The 18,846-nt window shown below is 41.3% G+C and overlaps 2 protein-coding genes and 1 long non-coding RNA gene across 3 annotated transcripts in view; all 3 read right to left on the reverse strand.

Annotated features, from left to right (window-relative positions):
• LOC127060946 (uncharacterized) overlaps positions 1–18,846 on the reverse strand; it is a 340,458-nt gene that overhangs the window by 96,244 nt on the left and 225,368 nt on the right. The gene's annotated exons all lie outside the window — the stretch shown is intronic.
• On the reverse strand, positions 254–1,974 carry TIMM13 (translocase of inner mitochondrial membrane 13). Its single transcript, XM_018921711.3, has 4 exons — positions 1,763–1,974; positions 1,542–1,610; positions 1,325–1,466; positions 254–475 (listed from the first exon to the last, which is right to left on the reverse strand). Exons 1-3 carry the CDS (start codon positions 1,886–1,888, stop codon positions 1,368–1,370), a joined length of 294 nt encoding a protein of 97 aa, XP_018777256.1. The 5' UTR covers positions 1,889–1,974; the 3' UTR covers positions 254–475; positions 1,325–1,367.
• Positions 3,304–18,846, reverse strand: part of LMNB2 (lamin B2) — a 36,404-nt gene continuing 20,861 nt past the window's right edge. Inside the window, exons 5-12 of the mRNA XM_009096807.4 lie at positions 17,144–17,314; positions 13,938–14,063; positions 13,519–13,739; positions 12,666–12,957; positions 12,087–12,194; positions 11,163–11,282; positions 9,652–9,753; positions 3,304–8,481 (exon numbers count right to left, since the gene is read on the reverse strand). Coding sequence (XP_009095055.1) covers positions 8,440–8,481; positions 9,652–9,753; positions 11,163–11,282; positions 12,087–12,194; positions 12,666–12,957; positions 13,519–13,739; positions 13,938–14,063; positions 17,144–17,314 — 1,182 coding nt within the window. The 3' untranslated portion in view covers positions 3,304–8,439. The remainder of the gene's footprint in view (positions 8,482–9,651; positions 9,754–11,162; positions 11,283–12,086; positions 12,195–12,665; positions 12,958–13,518; positions 13,740–13,937; positions 14,064–17,143; positions 17,315–18,846) is intronic.

Consider the following 18,846-nt stretch of genomic DNA (forward strand, 5'->3'; position numbering starts at 1 on the left):
GTTCTGCATCTGGGCATAACAAGAGGTCTCCTCCATCCCAACCCAGCTGGCAGCAAGATCTACAACTTGTTGAGACAGCGCACCAGCTAGGTGGGAGACCTGGCTTCCAGGCAAGGCTCAGCTCCAGATGGGTTCAGATTCATGGCTACAACACCTGTGGGATGCTCCCATGAATGAAGTGGGACTGCTGCACAGCCAGTACCACAGAACTAATACAGCCATAGAGAAAAGTAAAAAGTCCTCTAAGCAAAGATGTCTGAAAGCACTTTATTTTCAAGTAGTCATTCTTACAGTCTAGAAAGGAAACTCCAGCTTCAGTAAGTCCAAATACTCAAATATCTCCTCATAGTTTACCTGGTGTGAGAACACTTCAGGTTCTACCACATGCCAGTGAATGTCCTAGGAGGTACGGAGATTCTTCCAGTCTGTCTCTGTGTCCAGCAAACCATGATATCTTTTATAAAATACAGAAGAGCTTCAAAAGAAAGGATTAAAAAAAAAAAACAACATGGGCACTGTTGATCTCCAACAATCTCCTCCTCCAGCTGTTGTATTCACTGCTGACCACACAGCATGAACCCACCTTTTCAGCGTGGAAGCACAAAAATAGAGTTGTGCCCCAAAGCAGACCAACATTCCCCATTGCAGAGATGCACCTCCCTCAAAAAAATTATGCTTAGGATATAGGCTCCAAGATGGAATATCTGTGCCAAAGCCAAACCAGAAACTAGAGTATTACAGCCACACAACACACTTTATTCTACAAAGAAAAGAACTTAAGTACTTCCCAATCCTGCATGCCTAGTTGTGCTCATACAACTATTTGCGAGGCTGTCCTGCTCCCCAGCACTGTGCTTGAGCCGAGTCAAAGCCTACAAGCCCAAAGATAGCCCCACAAGGCGCTATACATATATAAGAGATTAAAGAGCCAAGGTGGCATTAATCTTCTGGCAGTTTTTCCACTAATGAACAGGGACTGAGTAATGACCTTATGGATGGGTCCATGCTGGAATCCCAAGCAAGGGTACTGTGTTGCTGACTTGGCTTGGCCCCCATTTTCCACTGAAGGCTCCTTGCCTGTCACAGTCCTTTCAGCGGGGATTTATCAATTGATATAATGCCTTGGGCCAATATGGACATTTGGGAAGGACAAGAAGTGACGCAAGCAGCTCATGGGAAAAAAAAAAATCAATCACTCTCCTGGAGCTGTTGCTAATAAAAGCCATTGGATGCAAAAGGTTCAGCGAGGTTTTATTGCTCTGCCATGGCAGGGGCTGGGAAGGCAGCAGGATTCACCCCTAACCACCTGGACTGGCCGCTGTACCTTCCCCACATGTGGTCCCTCTGGGCACGGAGGCCGGCAGGCGTCACATGTTGGCTCTCTCCCGCTGAAGCCGAGAATTGTAGGCTCGCGAAACTGTGTTCCAGGAGTCCATATACCGGTCCATGCACATGGCGATGCACTTCTGCGGGACACAGAGCCTCAGCGGCAGCCCCGAGCTGCGGGGCCGCGGGTGCCCGGTTCTCCCGCCCGTCCTCACCTGCTCGGAATTGTCCAGAGCGCCGCCGGGCTTCCCGATGCACTTCCGAAAGCACTTGTCCGTCATCCGCTGCGGAGAGAGCCCGTGAATGCCAGCACGGTACCGGGGCTCCGGCTGCAGCCGCCGCCCCTGCTGCGAGGGGAGCGGGGCGGCCTGGCCGTCCCCCGCGACCCGCATCGGGACCGAGCCAGCCCCCGCCCGGCCCTGCCGCCCCTCCTGACCTGTAAGAGCTCCTGGGCGTTGGCCACGGCGATCTGCACCTTCACCTGCTCCATGATGAGCCCCGGGTCCAGCTTCCCCCCGCCGCCTCCTCCGGAGCCGAAGTCGGAGCCGAAGCCGCTCTCCATGCCCAGAGTCACCCCGGCCGAGGCCCCTGCGCTGCCGGAGGGAGAAATGGCGGCGCCCGGACTGCGGTTCCCGGCGGGCCCCGCGCCTCCTCCGCCTCCGCGCCGGGCGGGACTGCGCGCTCCGCCCGCCTCAGCGGAGCCGCTCCGCTTCGCGCCGGCTCCAACTCGGGGCCGCCCGTCCCGCCGCCACTCGTGGCCCGTGTCCCCGAGCGCTGGTGTCACCGCCGCCCGCGGGGGAGGCGGCTTCGAGCGAGCTCCCAAGGGACTCCCCGGGGCCGAGCCGGGCCCGGCTCAGGCAGCAGGGTTCGAGTACCAGAGTTCAGCGCAGCCCCACGAGCGAGGGCAACGGGAAGGGGCTTTAAAGCGGCATCACCAGAGACACAAACGCTGCCCGGCTGCGCCTCGTGGTGAAACACCGGCTCTGCCGAGAGAGAAACTCTGCTTTAGGTTTTCTCTGGAATTCATCCTTCTATTCTTCGAGGCTTTCCTCTGCCTTACCTGATTCGGTAATGCCCTTAAAGTCAGCTTCATTACACTTTCCTCCATTAAGGAAGAATGCTGTGGGACGAAGTAGAAGCGAATGGGAGACGACCACGACCACGCTATGGAGCTCTTTTCCGTGGGTGAGATGTGATGCGCAGGTAGGAGATGGCATGAGGAGGGCACTGAGTACCACAGCAGAGCTGAAGCCAAAACTGTGCCCATCTTCACTAGCCCGAGTGCACACTCAGAGTATTGCAAAACAGATCCTTTCTTTGGATCTACCCACTTCAAACAGAAGGCATTTCTACCACCCTACAAGAAGCATCATCAGCTAGTGCTAACAATGGGGCAGCCATCTAAGGTACAAGTTTAAAATGAAATGAGTTTAACATACAAGTTTAAAATGAATTTAAAATGCAGTTTTTAAATGCTTTTGCCAGCCTTGCTCAGCTTCCAGCCCACTTTCAAGTACGGACTCGAAAGTGAGCTGGAAGCTGAGCCAGGCTGGCAAATGCATCAGCTTGTGGCAATGCTTCTGTCTATCCCCAAGAATCCATACCTACCAGGGATCGGTTTCTGCTCTCATTCTTATTTAGCATCAAGTAGGTTAAATCAAAAAATCCCTTCAGTGCAGCGGTGATGAGAAAGCAAGGGAAGGTTTATCTGCTCCAGCTCCAGATATTCTTCCCCCTGCTTTTTTTAGTCCTGATCAGAGAGGACTGCAGGTTTCACCAGCACTCCATCAGGTTTAAGGAAAGCAGTTTGTTGACACACCCCACGATCCCTGCTGAAACACAATTCGGCTGATCACTGTTAGGAGCACAGACAGCAGCTCTTTGTGTCCTCTCTCCACACTTAAAGGCCTCCTTGGATGAATCATCTCAAATAGCCCACATTACCTGTGTGTTGGGTAATAGACAGAAGGAAACCGATAAAATGCAAAACATTTATTTGAGTGTGTTGTACAAAAAGTTTCCAGTCATAAAATGTATATTACAAATCATTGAAAAAGACAAGACATTTGGCATGCATATTCTAAAAAGAAAAAAACAAACCACTTTGAAATGATAAAGTCTAGGTCGTGATGTAGTTTTTCTAGGTTTCAAGTGAACACATTCACTGTTTTGTCTTTGTGTTTCTGTGAACAGCCTTTTTCATAATTCCCTATTTAAAAAACTTGAACCTTCCAAAAACTCATCTGCAGCAGCTGACTGGAGGTGGTTACTGCAGTACCCTCAAGACCTGTCTGAATCAAAATTTTGTTTAAAAAATTTTAAAAATAAAAATTACAATTCAAGTCACAAGGCATCACTGCTATGAAAATAAGAGATCAACTATATTTTGTGCCCAAATGGAAAGCATTTTGGCTTAAACTTGCTCAAAACAGATTATTGCTTGTAATTTTAGTGTAATGATCTGGGTATCTGAATATATAGTAGCATCTGCCTTACCAAGGTGGACTTGTCACTTCAATAATAGCTAACAATAGATCTGGAAGTTCAATAAACAACATCTTTTCTTGAACTCCAAGTCAATTCACTACTTGTGCTATTCTGAATGGAGGCTTTTGCATCTTTTTCACTCTAGACCTTAGCATTTCAAGAAAAGAATTATGTTTACAAATAATAATTGCATGTAAATATGGTCTTGTATAAAAAAACTAACAAACACCTTTAAATAATTTTAAACTGGCTTAAAGCTAAGCATATTGAAGGGCAAATAAAAATTCTGTTTCCCAGGCCAATAGAATGAGAAAACAATCTCTCCAATATAATTTGTCCCGCATTCATCTAAAACAGTGCTTTGAAAAATGCAATTGCTATCTCACCTTCCGCTCACTGGTTCACAAGGCTTTGCTCACACAAGAGTTTGGACCCAACAGTGTCAGTAAAATGCAGGATCAAATAGGATATGCCTTTGTTTAGAGATCAGACTTTCAAAAGAAGATACAGAAAGAAGAGATAGAATGGTTCAACAGTGAAGACATGAGAGAAGTGGCTACAAGAGATCTAGAACATACAGCATGCATGTTTTCCTGCAGCATCAAAACCCTTCTGATGTACATAAACGTGACAGATTCTCCAAGGTTCCGGGGTGTAGAGAGGATTTTTACAGGTCTCTTTTAACCTGCAACCTCTGTTCAGGTAGCAGTTAAAGGGCCTTTATACAGAATGAGTGTAAAAAAGAAAAAGGGTGTATAAAACCCAGTAGGATCCCTGAACTGAAGTGTCCCATTGCTCGAGGACAGACACCACACAGTGATCTCCTTTCACACTGCAGTACAATTCCCACACCACTGCCAGCTTGCACACATACTCAGCTGGCTTTTACATCACAGGAAGCAGATATTTATATTCTTCCTGAGACTTTTGGTTCCTGCTGCAAACACAGACTGTGTAGCCAACTGCCCATCTAATGGTAACACAGAGCTGAAGGTAAGTGAGCAACATGTCAGTGCAAATGATGGGTTCTGTCAGAGCCAACCTGGAGCTCCATGTAGGCATAAAGAGACCTGCTGGGAAATAGAGCTCTGAAGCAACAAAGGGAACAGGAAATACAACTGTGTGGCAGCAAAGGAATCACAGGATATATGGATGTGCAGGAACAAGGGAATCCCAGCTACTCCACTCCTTGGAGTACGTCACTGCAATGCAACAGTTAAAGGACAAATGCAGAAGCAAGGGAGAAAAAAATGGCATGAAATGCCAGGGACTCTGAGGCCACACCTCACTCCAGAAGGTACCACATTCCTGACAGGTCTGAAGATGGATGGACTTAAGTCTGAGACAAGCATTTTCACATGGCATGAGCTTGGGAGGAGGCCGGATGTGCTTACTGTATTTTATATGATATTCTGTTATGAGCTACACATAGGAAAAACTATTTACTATTTCATTCAGAATAACATTATATTTCTGGATTAAGAACATCTGTCTGGATAGTTACGCTTAAGTAACTACTCTGATAAAAGCTTCATTTCCCTCATCAGAGACACCTTAAAATAATTTTTCTCCAGACAAGTCAAATCTATTTCTCCTTCAAGCTTTATGCCAGGTACCAGCACTGAAGTAGAACTGCTGTCCACCCTTCTAATTTCGTCAAGATTGGTTCATATACAGGATCAAAGAGAAAAAGGGGACAAGGAGACACTGGATTTTATTTGAACAAAAAACTTTAAATATCCTGAAAATGGAAAGAAATCTTGGAAAGACAGAAGAAAAAAACAAACAATGCTTTTTGGGTTGGTAAAGCCACAAAACTGCCTTCCAGTCTGGCTGGAACAGCACTGTTAAGACTGAAGCTCAGCATCAAAAGCAAGAGGCCAGGGTGGTGTCTGGAGAAGGCAACACAAAAAACAAAGTACATGGAATACAGTAGCTCTTCTGTGGCTTGTAATTTACAGCCAGGAGTTATTTATCATATTTGCAGTAGCCTATTAAAAAGCACTGTGGTAACAGAATCATCCACATTCAGACTTGGCTTTTCCCACAGTGTCAATCACAGGTTTATTTGACCTGCATATACCTAAGCATGCTCCCAAAGAATCAAATAAACTGTTTCCAAAGTTGAAGGACACAGTTCCAATTCTAAGTACATATTCTGCAGACTGTTACTCAAGGGCACAGTGGTCATTACAAGAAATCTGAAAGCACCAGTTCTTAAGGCTGCAAGAAGACTTATTCCTCATACAGTAGCTGTCAGGAAAACTATGGCTCAGGTAGCAAGACGTTTTTCTTCATTTGAGCTGCCTTTCTGAGGCCATTCTTTACAGGAAACAAACAAACCAAAAACCACAGAAAAAAATGTAAATTAACTACACATTCATTACTTTAGTATTTAAGATCACAAAATAATCTTACATTTACAGGACAATCTTAAAGGAATAAGCAGTCTGAAAACTGGCCCATGTAAAAAAAAAAAAAAATACAGATTTTAGGGAAAAAGCAAAAAAGCCCTCAAACACTATGTCAGTATCTTATTGAAGCTGTGGGTCAGAAAAGGGAAATGGTGTCCAGTGGTTGGAAGGTGTGTTGCAAAAATAAATCTACATTGATTGAATTAATTTGCATAACAATGAATTTAGAAAAGGTAATTGTAACAGTATGTCTGAGAAACATAATTTCACTAGATATATCTTACAGAGAGAGAGAGACATGATTTACTACATATTTAACCTTCTACACAAGCAGAGTGGGAAAATTACATTAGAATGTTGGCCAAGTAAATAAATTCAGTTATCCCATCAGCCCAAATAGGCAAATCTTTATCCTGGTTTTTTTTCAATGGGTCTTCTGATAATGGAATAAAATGTAATTCTAAATGTCTATTAGTTTAACTTCAGCAACTCAGTTATCCCACTCAAGGAGAGAAAAGTAGCATCTTTATTTTTAAATGACAAATTAAATCCTGAAGCTTAAAGCCCCTTTTGTTCCCACCCTGCTTGTATAACAAAGCCATCAATCCGAGCCACTAAACCGACTTTCTAGGTTATACCTGTCAGTCACGATACTGTTCAGAGAATATAATGTCCGAAAGCCACCGAAAACATCCAAGCCTTGTCACTTGTCTGATGAGTTGTAACATTTTGAATGACAAGATCAGAGTTCAAGAGTGCAGGTAACAACAGGATTCTATGCTGAAATCAAATGGTGTCCAAATTTTTTATCCGAACTACTAAGTTTGTTTTTCAACAAGTAGTTGAAATAACATTTGCATTCTTTGGAGCAGTCAAGTATTTTTCCTCGTGCTTAAAAATGAACACTAACCCTTATGGGACTCAAGAGTTATCTCCAGAGAAATGCAGCAGCAGAAACCTTTAGCTAAATGGACACTATTGGGTAAAAAATGCATCCTCTTAAAATCACCTGCTACCCATACAAAACATTTTTTATAAAAAACATTATTCTCCCTTCACTCCTTGTTAGACTTTGCCTTGAGCACTTGAATCCTGTGTTGCTTACATCCTTAACAGAGACAGTTCCTTTGAACTGTTTAAAAGTCATTCAACTATTTCTGCTCTATTTTGCAAATATTGCTCCTTGGGATACCTGACAATGCCCCTTTGAACCTAACAGAAGTATGAACAAGCTATATCTAGCTCTGATTAAAAAGGTCAACATTTACATTGGATAACCTTTAAAATCCCCAATATTTATCACTGCCAAAAGTATAAATATGTTTTACTTCTAAAATCTTAATCAAATATTTTTAAAGCTGAATATGTCAAAAGGATTAAATTATAAATACTGAATATCACAATTTGTGTCCATGATTTACCTTGTGACAATGGCAAAATCCCCTAAAAATCAAACAGTTCAACCTCTGGGTTTGACACTTCCAACTTAGGATGGTGTGTATATTCAGGAAGCAGAACCCACCACTGAACTTCTGAAATGATGACATGGAGCTCAGTTGTGACAGACCCAGATGTTCTACCATTAGGCTGTCAAACCTTGGAGTAAGACACAATGGCAAGGTCCTGAGTCAGAAATGCCTAAAATGAAGCTTCCCCCATCACTGCAATTGTGGAACAGCACTTTGAATGAATCTGTGGTCTAATTTTCCTAAGCTGGGCATTGCTGAGGATACCAGGCAAAATACTAGCTTTTCTACAACTGTTGAGGAAACACTCTGTGAATTTCTCCCAGGGCCCTGTAAATGAACACACTTCATCAATTTTTTTTTTCTGGGGGTATTATACTGATTATATATGTAATTATAGATTTACCGTACACTCAAGGAGTCTCATCTCATTTTAGCTAAAATCTCTTTTCTGCTTTAGGTTTCTATGTAAGACTTCAATTCCATATGGGGAAAAATATTGTATTCCAATACAGTGTTTCAACAAAGAGGGAAAAATAAAGAAATGTATTAAAAATCCTGGCAGTTTTGTTCAGTAAAGTTTTTTTGAAATTTTTTTATAAAAATGTACCAAGGAGTAAACGTCAAAGAAATCAGGTGATGCATATAAAAATAGTTTTCAGTGGCTCTGGAAGAAAAAAATAGCAAAAATAAAAGGAAATAAATGAAGAGGGAAAAGCGTAAATAATAGTTTCTTTCTTCTTTCTTCACATCACTAAGCATCCTCTAGAGGTTGTTCTGGGATCACCCTAAAAAAGGATAGACAGAGTTGAATTCAATTCTTACCAGCAATTCAGATTGTAAGCCTAGAGTCTGGTTATCATCTCAGTTGCCAAAAGCATTTTTTAGTAGTTTAGTTACATTAAGGAACATCACTACATAAGAGGAAGTAGAGTACATGCCCTGGTCTGCTGCCAGGACTGACACACTGCTCCTCTGGTTGTGGTTTCCTGCAATGGGTTGACATATTTCCAACAGTGATACAGATGACAAATGAAAGCTGTGATGTCATTAGCTCAAGACTAGCAAGTTCCTGTATTTCAAATGTTGAATTTGTTTGAGAGTGATCTCTGCTTTTTTGGGTAAGAAAAATCAGTTGTTTTATACTACAAATCAGTTGTTTTATACTACAAATACACTGCTTAAACTTTGGGACCAAAAAAGGCTTTGAGAACTCACCTGCAAACCTGCATAGAATGGGTTATTTGTGAAAAGACCTACTAATGCCCATTGATCAGAAGAACAAATCCCTTAGGTTTGTTCTTCTGATCAATGAAAAAACCTTCTTTCAAAAAAAAGAAGGCTATATAGGTGATACCAGAAAATTTAAAATATTTTCTGGTATCACCTATATAGCCTTCTTTTTTTTTTCTGTCAACTCCTGGTCGCTTATTTCACATTATTAACCTGAAGGTTATCAAAACATACCGGTGGTATTATTAAGAAAAACCAAGTTTATTTCAGGTGTAGAAGCTATATAGTGTCAGAAAAGAAACCAATAAGCTGAAGCTTGCAGCAAGAGAAGCACCCCCTTTCCTGGTTTTCAGTGGCTATCTGGTAATATCCTGCTTCTAGCAAGAATGCCCCAGCTCTGTTGCAAAGAGCAGCAGATATTCTGGGAGGAACACTGCCTGCTAATGCTGAAACTGTGTGATCTGAAGCACAGACACCCTGAGCTGGCATCAGCCACTGCCTGAGCTGTACGAGGATGGATCCCAGCAGTAATTCCTGGCAGCACTGCTCACATTGTCCTCTCTTGGTGCACTACAGTGTTGCAAGCAACCACTGGAAGAAAGGAAGAAAGGACCAGAAAGCTCAGAGTTGGCAAAAGCTGAAGGGGGATCCCCCCCGCTAAATCTTATGCCTGATTGATCCAACTAATGAAGCACAAGTTAAACATCTGGTCTGCATCTGATTACCTGTTGGTTGAAAAGGTCTTCCTCTCCATAATCTGCTTCGTCTTCTTCCTCTTCGTTCTCTCGCACAACTACTGATTTAGTAACGCTTCTTACTGCAACTTCCTACACAAAATGACAGATAAGGAGATGGCCAGGAGTCTTTATCTATCTGTTAAGTTTTTCCAAATCATCAATATAATATCCTTATTAAATTTTGGAGAGTTTAAAGCAACTTGGCCTAGATTTAACCACTAGCTATGCAAGCAAATACCAGCAATATCCTGCAAACCACAACATCATTCCTATTTCTGTGCACTAAAAGGCATGGTAATGTAATTCAGCCATTTGATTTTTTTTTATTACCCTGGGATTTAAGAGGAAGCAGACATGTTTCAGGTAACTGTAATGAATTTTACACAAGGTCACAGCAGAAACAGGTAGGAGTTGAGATACAGTGTAATGTGACTTTCTCAGTATGATTATACAACATAAAGAATAATCCCAGTTTCTAATAAATATTTAATGTTAACTGCATATGTTGATTTTCAGCATGGTTTTACAAGCCAGGCACTAAAGAAAATTCTAAAACCCCAGGAAGCTTCCTTTATTACTAAATTATTTTTAACACTTTTAAATAGTAAGAAATTCTTCTGTCTACTTGCACCATGGAAATCACAGATGAAAAAATCTCTAATTGTGGAAAAAGTTGCCCTTAACATACACTCCTAAGCAGAGATACTAAAGATAACCACAGTGAAAACAGACATGGATTTGAAATTTTTTCTGATACTAGTTAGACCACACAGTTTGAATATGGAGAGCATTAGCTTTCTATCTGTACAAATTACCCCCCTCCTACCTCATCCTGCCCACAAAATTCTTCCAGAAAACTGCCAGCAAGAAAGGCAACACAAAAACTGATATGACTGTGGTCTGTATCCTTTTCCTACTGCTATCAGATTGCTGGGATAATGGTTATGAGTAACAGCCAAGGCATGATTCTCCCTTGCAAAAGTCATCTGCAGAGATGGTTTTAAAAAAATTAACTGTGGGCAGGTGTAGGACAATGCAGAATGCTCAGGAACCTCTGCCAAATGAGAACTTATGATATGCTTCTAACACGGAAAGGACAATTATCTTCCTACATTAATATTTACATTGCACCTCAGAACATCATAGGGACTATATAATGCAACTGTGAATTGCCAGAAATGCTTCTTTTCTTTGTCTCTTCTGAAAGTACATACTCAAATTCCAAACAAATTCTCTACTAGCAGGGTATTCTTCTAAAATAGGAAAAAAGTGTCTATGGGCATAATCATGATGGTCACAGTTTTCAAAAATATCCCAAAAATGTCAGAAATATGTACATAAATAATATGTAATTATTTACGTTATTATGTCAGTGTTATAAGCTGTCATAATAGAAGACAACAGCGGAGATCTTACAATCAAGATTTTGTCATTGTGTCATGTCTTCTCCCCCCCCCAGAAATTAAGTGTTTGGGAGATAACACATGTACACAGCCTACCTCTCCTTCAGAGTTGACAAGGTAAGTGCGGATATTTCCACCAGTGCCCCAGCTGCCTTGATTCTTCCACACGAGAACAGAAGGGGGGCTATGAGATACACCTGCATCTGCACCCCAGATCTAGAGATAATGATAATCTGTAATTAAGTGTTTATCCAATTTTTTCTTTTAAATATACATATCCCCCCAATTCTCCTACTTCTCTCTACATACTAGGTTTCTTTTCTGAATTCCAATGGCAGTTTTACCCTACTTTTAGCTACACTATTACTTGTAGAAAAGTATTAAAAACATACAATATTGCAGTCATTAATTCTTTTCTGAACAAATTCCTCCTACCACTGTCTCAATAACCATACTGTATGGAGCCAAGGCAAAAAGCAGCATGTAGTGCATCAACTTAAATCTTTTATATGTCTAAACAATTAATACTTAAGTAGAAATAGCTGCACGTGATTAAAAGGTACATTTGTTTCTTTCTAAAAGAACATCTGTTGCAGACTGAAAATAAAATGCAGAATTATTGCAAAGCAGCTGTTCTACAGCATTAGGTACAGTTCATGCTGAGATTGTCCAGTCTTAACTACAGTCTGGATGAATGCTCTGAACTGTTCCAAATTCTTTAAGAGGTTGAGCAGGATTAGGGTTCTAAACCTGGGCAAAGGTGTTTGGAAACAAATAGTTCTTGACTAATCCCCCAAAATACCTTTTTCTTCAACTTTCTCTGTGCCCAAAAAAATGGCCTTAAATACTGAAGTACTAATATAGAAATAATTTTTTTGTTTTGCATTTTTATAACTGAAATCCTGCTCCTCTAGAGTGAGACCCATGAAACTAAATCAGGCTGTACCAGACTTGAAGATTTCTAATTGCCACAGCATAAACAGAAGAATCTGTTGTTGACATAATGTAAATACAACTTACTGTAACAGTCTGCCCAGCTCTGAGGACATACTTAGGAGTAAATTTATAAGCAATTTCATCTCCATCTCCAATTTGTCTTTTCAGTCTCCAGTTACCCAAAGACTGATCCTAATGGAGAGAGTCAGAAAGTTATTAAGAGTGAACAAAACAGAACAAACAGGCATCAGAATCTAGGTCTTTGTTATTAAAATAATGGGAATATAAATTTATTTATATGGTTGTTAGCATTCTATCTTGAAAGTATTTGGCTACATCCAGTCAGAGTCTAAAGTGTAAATCAGGGTCATTCAGCAAAATTTGAAAAGATAACCATTTACACAACAAAGTTCTGCTAGACAGCAGGCTGTTTCTGTGAGCAATGTCCCAGCATACATTTGGGACACAGATTGTATTCTCTTCCTGCAGCATGTTAGCCCACCATTATGTTCAACTTTTCAAAGCCCCCATTAATTCCTGCAGGATGCTGCACCTTGAGATGCTGCTCCCACTCTCCATATGGCCGCACCTACTCATGCTGCAAAGGGCTGTGTATCATAATTTAGCTCCTGCTTGTTTTCTGTGAGTTCTGCTGATGCTCACCTTCTCTGAGTTGTTCTTAAGCTGAACATACTTGCCCTCCAGGTCTATCTCTTCTATGCTGATACTTCCTGTAGCTGAAGCTTGCTGGGACATTTGAAAGCTACTGCTACTGCTGCTGCCACTGATACTTCCAGTGCCAATCCCACTAGTTCCACTGCCAGAGAGCTCCTCTGCTTCAATACGTTTTCTCTTGCCTCGGGAAGAGCGAACTAGTGAAGTGCTGCTGCTGCTGCTGCTGGAGGTAGCCCGAGAGACTGTGACACGGGAGGAGGGACTTGGAGAGAGCTTCAACCTTAACACAACGAAGAAAGCATCTTAATTTACTCACCCAGAGAACCACAAAGCTACAATATCCTCAAGTAACCACACTGTAATGTGCTCCAAGGCTGACAGTATCCTCACTCTGTATGTCAAGAGGACTGAATACATGAGGAGGAATGTATCCCTGAGGAATGGTCTGGCAGTACGACCATGTGACATGGAAAGCAGTGCTACTGAGAGCAGCAGTAATCCCTTAATCCCTCCCTCCAGTACAGCTACTACTGAACACACTATTCTCGGTCCCCATGATTTAAAACCATAGAAGTACAAGCATTTAAGTAAAAAAATGATATGAAGACCAAGCACAGAATGATCTGTTTCACTGTACTCCAAGACCATTACAAAACCCCAAAATAAGGACAGGGTTCAGTTGAGAACAAGTGTTCCATGCAACAACATTGTGGTGTGGAGTCAATATAATTTCAGTGAAAGGTAATCTGGGAATTTCCTGTTCAAATGGTAAAAAAATAAGGGCAAGAAATGAAAATAACACTTGAAAGTCCTTAGAAAAGAAAGTGGAATCTTTACACACCTTTCCTCTTCTCCTTCCAGGAGTTTTCGGTAAGCACTGATCTCCATGTCCAGTGCTAATTTAACATCAAGCAGTTCTTGGTACTCCGTAAGCTGAAGCTGCATCTGGTCTCTCATGTCTGTCATTTCCCTCTCCTTTGCATCCAGCATCTTCCTAAACTTCTCCCGCTCGCCAGCCATCATTTCCTCCAGTTCCCGAATGCGATCTTCTGCTGCACTGGCCTAGGCACACGGAACAAGAAAAAGCCCATCTGGCATCCCTGCAGGTCCACTCAAAAAGTTAAAACCCTTCTTCCTCCCAAATAACTATAACAAAGATTTCTCTGTGCAAAATTCAGAAAATATGAAGGGTCAGAAATGTTAATATATTCACACAAGACAGCTGCGTGTTTGAGATAAAAGCCAATTTAGTCCCTTTACCTGTTTCTGAAGACCAGAAAGCTGGTAGCTGAGAGCTTCTATCCTCATGCGAGCCTCCTTCAGCTCTTCTCGAGCTGCACCAGCAGCTTTGTCATTTTGGTCAGAGGACAATTTGGCATTCTCCAGCTGGAAAGAAAGTTTTATACAGCTCACTTGTACTGAGTTCAGAAATCCTGAAATATCCTTTTGGTAAAAAAGTAGCAACTATTTAATTTTAAATGGTCTGGTAAGTTTAGGAAGGAATTGCAGAACATTAAGGAATGCCCTAAGGACTGAAGGAAAATGTATTTCAGGATTTGCTCATGCTATTAAAAAAATACTCTATTAGCCCTTCCGTTATACAACCAACCTTAGTTTCCAAAAAATGGACCATGTGCTCTGCTTGTTTGTCCTAAGGCAAATCACACTGGGTGACAGCAAAGGCTGCCTACCTAATTCATGTCCTGGTCCAACTGTTGCCTGGATGCCCAGAGACTAATTAAATATTTCAGGGGTATTATGTCTCTGCTGGCTATATGCAACTTGGGGACCTCCTCAGTCAGGGACAGTATTTCACTGCTTACTATCTCTCAGTGGATTTCTCAGGCAGGAATTTGTCTCTGCTTTTTGAATTTTTGGGGCAATGAGTTTAGCTCTATATTAAAGAACAATACTTTCTGTTTCTTCTCTATCTGGACATTCTCACTGGACATTCACTGTCCCTGCTCCTACTGAAAAAATAACAAACAATCACTCCTCATTTACCTTCCATGATATTTATCCCTTTACAGACATCCACTGTATCTTTCACTTCTCTCAACGTATTTCTTTTTCAGGTGAAGTTTTACTTAAAATTTTCTCATGCATGACTTGTTTCCCACTCTAAACTGTCTTCTGTCAACTCTGTAGTATCTTTGCAAGAAGCAATAAAACTACTCACAGCACTCCAGATGACATCCTGTCCCAGAGGCAAAACAACAGGTTTGGTTTTATTCTCTTTCTGTAATAGTTACTAATATACAATTTGGTTTTAATTTTTTGTTAAATTCACCTAGTGAACAAGCTTAATTTCTGGTGGTTAATTTAAACCAAAACAGAGAGAGCAAAACCAGCACTCTTGCATGGTAAATTTCATGAAAGCAGACAGCTAGAAAAACCATTCTTTGTATACTCTAGAGCTGGATTTCAACAATTTTGCCACACCATGGAATCCACTCAAAAACTAAACCGATCTAATTCTAAGAACAGTTACAGGAAGAAGATGTTCTTTAGCCACACAACACCAACGTTTATAAAATCAATCTTCACTAGCTCTGCTGTTCACTAGGTTCTGAGCAGCACACACAGAACCTTCTTTAGGCTACAGATTTTGAAGTAACTTCAACTACACACTCCATTGCTTCTTGTAAAGTTTAAAATTAAAAAATATTTGAAATCCGACAACCATTCACGACCTTACAGCCATGCTGGCATTGTGCCAAGTACTCATATTTAGGATTTCTATTGCTTATTATCACAGATCACAATGATCTTTTTTAGAAGCCGTTTTTAAGTATTCAAAAGTCACATTCAAATAAGATCTTCCTGGAGAGTTCTATTGTCCAAGCTGAACACCCCCGCTCTCTCCATAAGAGGTGCTCCAGTCCTCAGGATCACTTTTGTGGCCTCCTTTGGACTTTCTCCAGCCACTCCACATCTGCCCTGCGCAAGAAGTGTGCTTTCAACCAAGACCATCTCATCCTGGAGCTGCTCAGTAGCTAAACCTAGTGATTTGCTTTGACATTATATTCCTCCCCAGCTTTGGCTCTCTAACAGGGACAGAAATACTTGTTCAGAAATCACAAAATTAAGTTCACAGCTAAACCCCTTTCCCTCCATATTCCAACTTCATCCATTACAACCACCTTTATGCAGGGAAAAAGCAGCTTAATTTGTTCATTCCCTTGTTCAAAGCTTGTCACTTTTTCATTCTCTAAGTCTGTATATTGCATCCTTTTTAATTTTTTTTTTCTACAAAGCATCCTCTATTGTGAATCTCCTTCAGACTGTGGCAAGTCAATCCAAATAGCTCCTTACAGGTTCAAGAGTTCTCTGAATAATTTCAACCCTGCAACCTGTGTTGGGGGTTTTAATTTTAATTTTGGGGTTTTAGTATCGATTATCTACATGGTTGCTGCCAGAAGTAATAGTTAAATATTTGTAGATCAGTATTTCTTAAACCAAATCATCAACTCAAAGAATTCAAAGGGAGTCTCAATGAAGGGTGGGAGAGAACAATTTTAGCAGTACCATCATTCTTCCAGCGCAAGAGAACAACTGGCTGTAACTATGGACAAATGCTTTCAACAGCCAGAATTGCCAGGATGGGGCTCTGAGCAACCTGGTTTAGTTTAAAGACGTTCCTGTTCAAGGCAGGGGGCTGGACTACATGGCTTTTAAAGGTCCCTTCTAGCCCAAACCACTCTACGATTTCCAAATTAAATACCATGATTTTCATCACCAAAGCTGGTCAAGAAATGTCTGATATCTTGCCTGAAGTTTCCCTGTCACCAAAGGATTCACAGCTGCATCTAGTAATTTTCCAGTCCAGAGCTACCTTAGATCATTGAAATTTGCAAGGCTTAGACATATTTAAAAGTGTATTGGCGTGATTAAGAACACTGCAACGGCCACAGTAAGAGCAAAGTGACAATCCACCCTTGGATAAGAAGCCCCTTCCAGTGTGTCTATTAGTTTGCAAACTCACTGTATCCAAGCAAAAGCCCATACTGAGACACACTCCCTTTCATGCTCTCCAATCCCCCCCTCCAGCTTCTTATGCACAATGTATCGCACATATTGCAAGTTTTCCCAGCCCCATCCATTTGTGAAGAAAAACTGGATCTACTGATGTAAGAAAAGAACCCTTATAGCAAAAGACATTGTATAATCAGCTACTGTGTGACATCCACTATTCCCACTGTGTTTTCTGCAGAGACCAACAACAGCTCCACATGTTTTCTCACTGACCTCTCTTGGCTAAAGCTATTGCTTGCTATTACCTCTGGCTATAACCTCCCTGGAAATGCACCTGCACGCAAGTCCCAGGGAAAGCATTTGAGCATTGGGACAAAACTTCCTCAAATTATAGTTACTCGTCTCCTTAAGACCAGTAGACCTGATAGAAGTGGCTTTTATCTCACAGATTGGGCTTCCAGTCCGACAGTGCTGTGGACAGCAGTTGTTACCTTAGCCTGATATGTCTGCTCCAGCTCCATCTTATACAGTTTGACTTGTTCATCATGTTGATTTCGCAGATCCTCCAGAGCCTGAGTCATTTTGGATTCATACTCCTGTTGGCGGCTAGTGTCCACCTCAATCAAACGATGTTCATGTCGTTTTCTTGTTTCCCTTATTTCCTACATACACACAAAAGAAGAGGGACAAATTCCCACACTAAGGTAAACAGTACAAGCAGTTACATTCAGACAACAATTAACTACTGCAGTACTAACCATTTAGCATAATGGAGCTACAGTACTACAGGCATTTAAACCTGGGAATTGCTGTGTGCAATAACAGATTCAAGTTACTGTTCTCATTTGTCAGGATGTAATTTTTAAAACTGATCCAACTTTACACCAGCTTCAAAAATAGCCATATACTAAGTAAGGGGCTGTTTCACTGCTTTACTACAAACCCTGTCCTTCTCAATATACATTCTGACGTTACAATAGCAGTCTACAAGGAATCAGATGAAAATGAACACCACTTGTGAACATTATATATATGGAAAAAAATTATAGAGAAAAACTGCATCTTCAAATTTCCCTCTTGAGCACATGTGGGTCTCATCTACGTTCTATATACCTGATGACCCCTTCTTATTAGGTTTTGATTACAGCATTAATAAAGCAGCAATCCAAGCAATCCTGAAGATATAATTTTTTATGATCAGAGTTTGCACTAAGAAATTTGCATTTTTAGAAATGTGTGAGTTTTCTGTGCTTAAGAACACTGGTTGCAAACTAGTAAGGTAAGGCTTACTCATGCACTTATTCATGCAGAGACCTGGCCAGGTCTGAATGTGTGGTATGAGAAAAACAATTTCTTCCTTCAGGGCAGGACAAACAACCAAGGAGTGGTTCTGAGTACTGAGATGAGGCCTGAAGTTACAACAGGGCCAAGAGGAACAACAGCAAGTGAAGCAAGGCTCAGGTTTGCTAGGCTGGAGTCATATAAGGCTAACACATACTCAAAGCAACTTTACTAGTTGTTTTGCAGAAATGCTCTGCATCTAAAATAGATGCCCAGAAACATGTCCTTTTACTAGCAGCAATGTGCTCTGAAGTGATATGGAATAAGCTTTTCTTTATGTGGTTAATTTTTACACCAAGAAAACTAGCAAGCAGCAGTCTCTCAGTAACTGTAGGCAATGACAGCTCAGAAGCTAAAGGAATGTCGTGGGGGACGACAAAGGATCAGGGGAAGGGCTGAGCTGATTCAGCAGTTCAACACCACTAGAATAAGCAGGCCTCACTTGCCACACTCCCAATCACGATGACTCAATTCTAATGGAGATTTGGCCCCTTCAGTAAACCAAATAAATTCACTAATGTAAAGGAAATCAATTTATTGCTTCATGTGTTGAACTGATGCATCCAAGAATCAAAAAGCTTCAGGGATGGCTAAAGAACAAACCCTTGAGCACAGCAAGCTTTAGGATTAGCTTCTGCTGTCTCATTTAGTTTCACCTTCAGTCAATAGCAACACATTCTTCCCAAGAAGAAAAGTTATTTTAAGATCCTACAACCAAACAAGGATCTGTCACTGCAGTCAGTGTACCAATCCAAGCACTCCAGGGCACGGAAGTGAGACAATGGTCAGTACATCTCAGGCTGATCTTCCTGGTTGGTTTCTTTGCCCTATCCCAGCCCTGTCCCCTGTCCTT

This window comes from Serinus canaria, chromosome 28 (assembly GCF_022539315.1).
Source record: "Serinus canaria isolate serCan28SL12 chromosome 28, serCan2020, whole genome shotgun sequence".
Classification (NCBI taxonomy): Eukaryota; Metazoa; Chordata; class Aves; order Passeriformes; family Fringillidae; genus Serinus; species Serinus canaria.

Coding starts and splice junctions, on each gene's coding strand:
- TIMM13 (XM_018921711.3), bottom strand. CDS start 1,888: ATGGAGAGCGGCTTCGGCTCCGACTTCGGCTCCGGAGGAGGCGGCGGG. Junction 1,611..1,762: donor ACGCCCAGGAGCTCTTACAG/GTCAGGAGGGGC, acceptor CTCTCTCCGCAG/CGGATGACGGACAAGTGCTT. Junction 1,467..1,541: donor CTCTGGACAATTCCGAGCAG/GTGAGGACGGGC, acceptor TGTGTCCCGCAG/AAGTGCATCGCCATGTGCAT.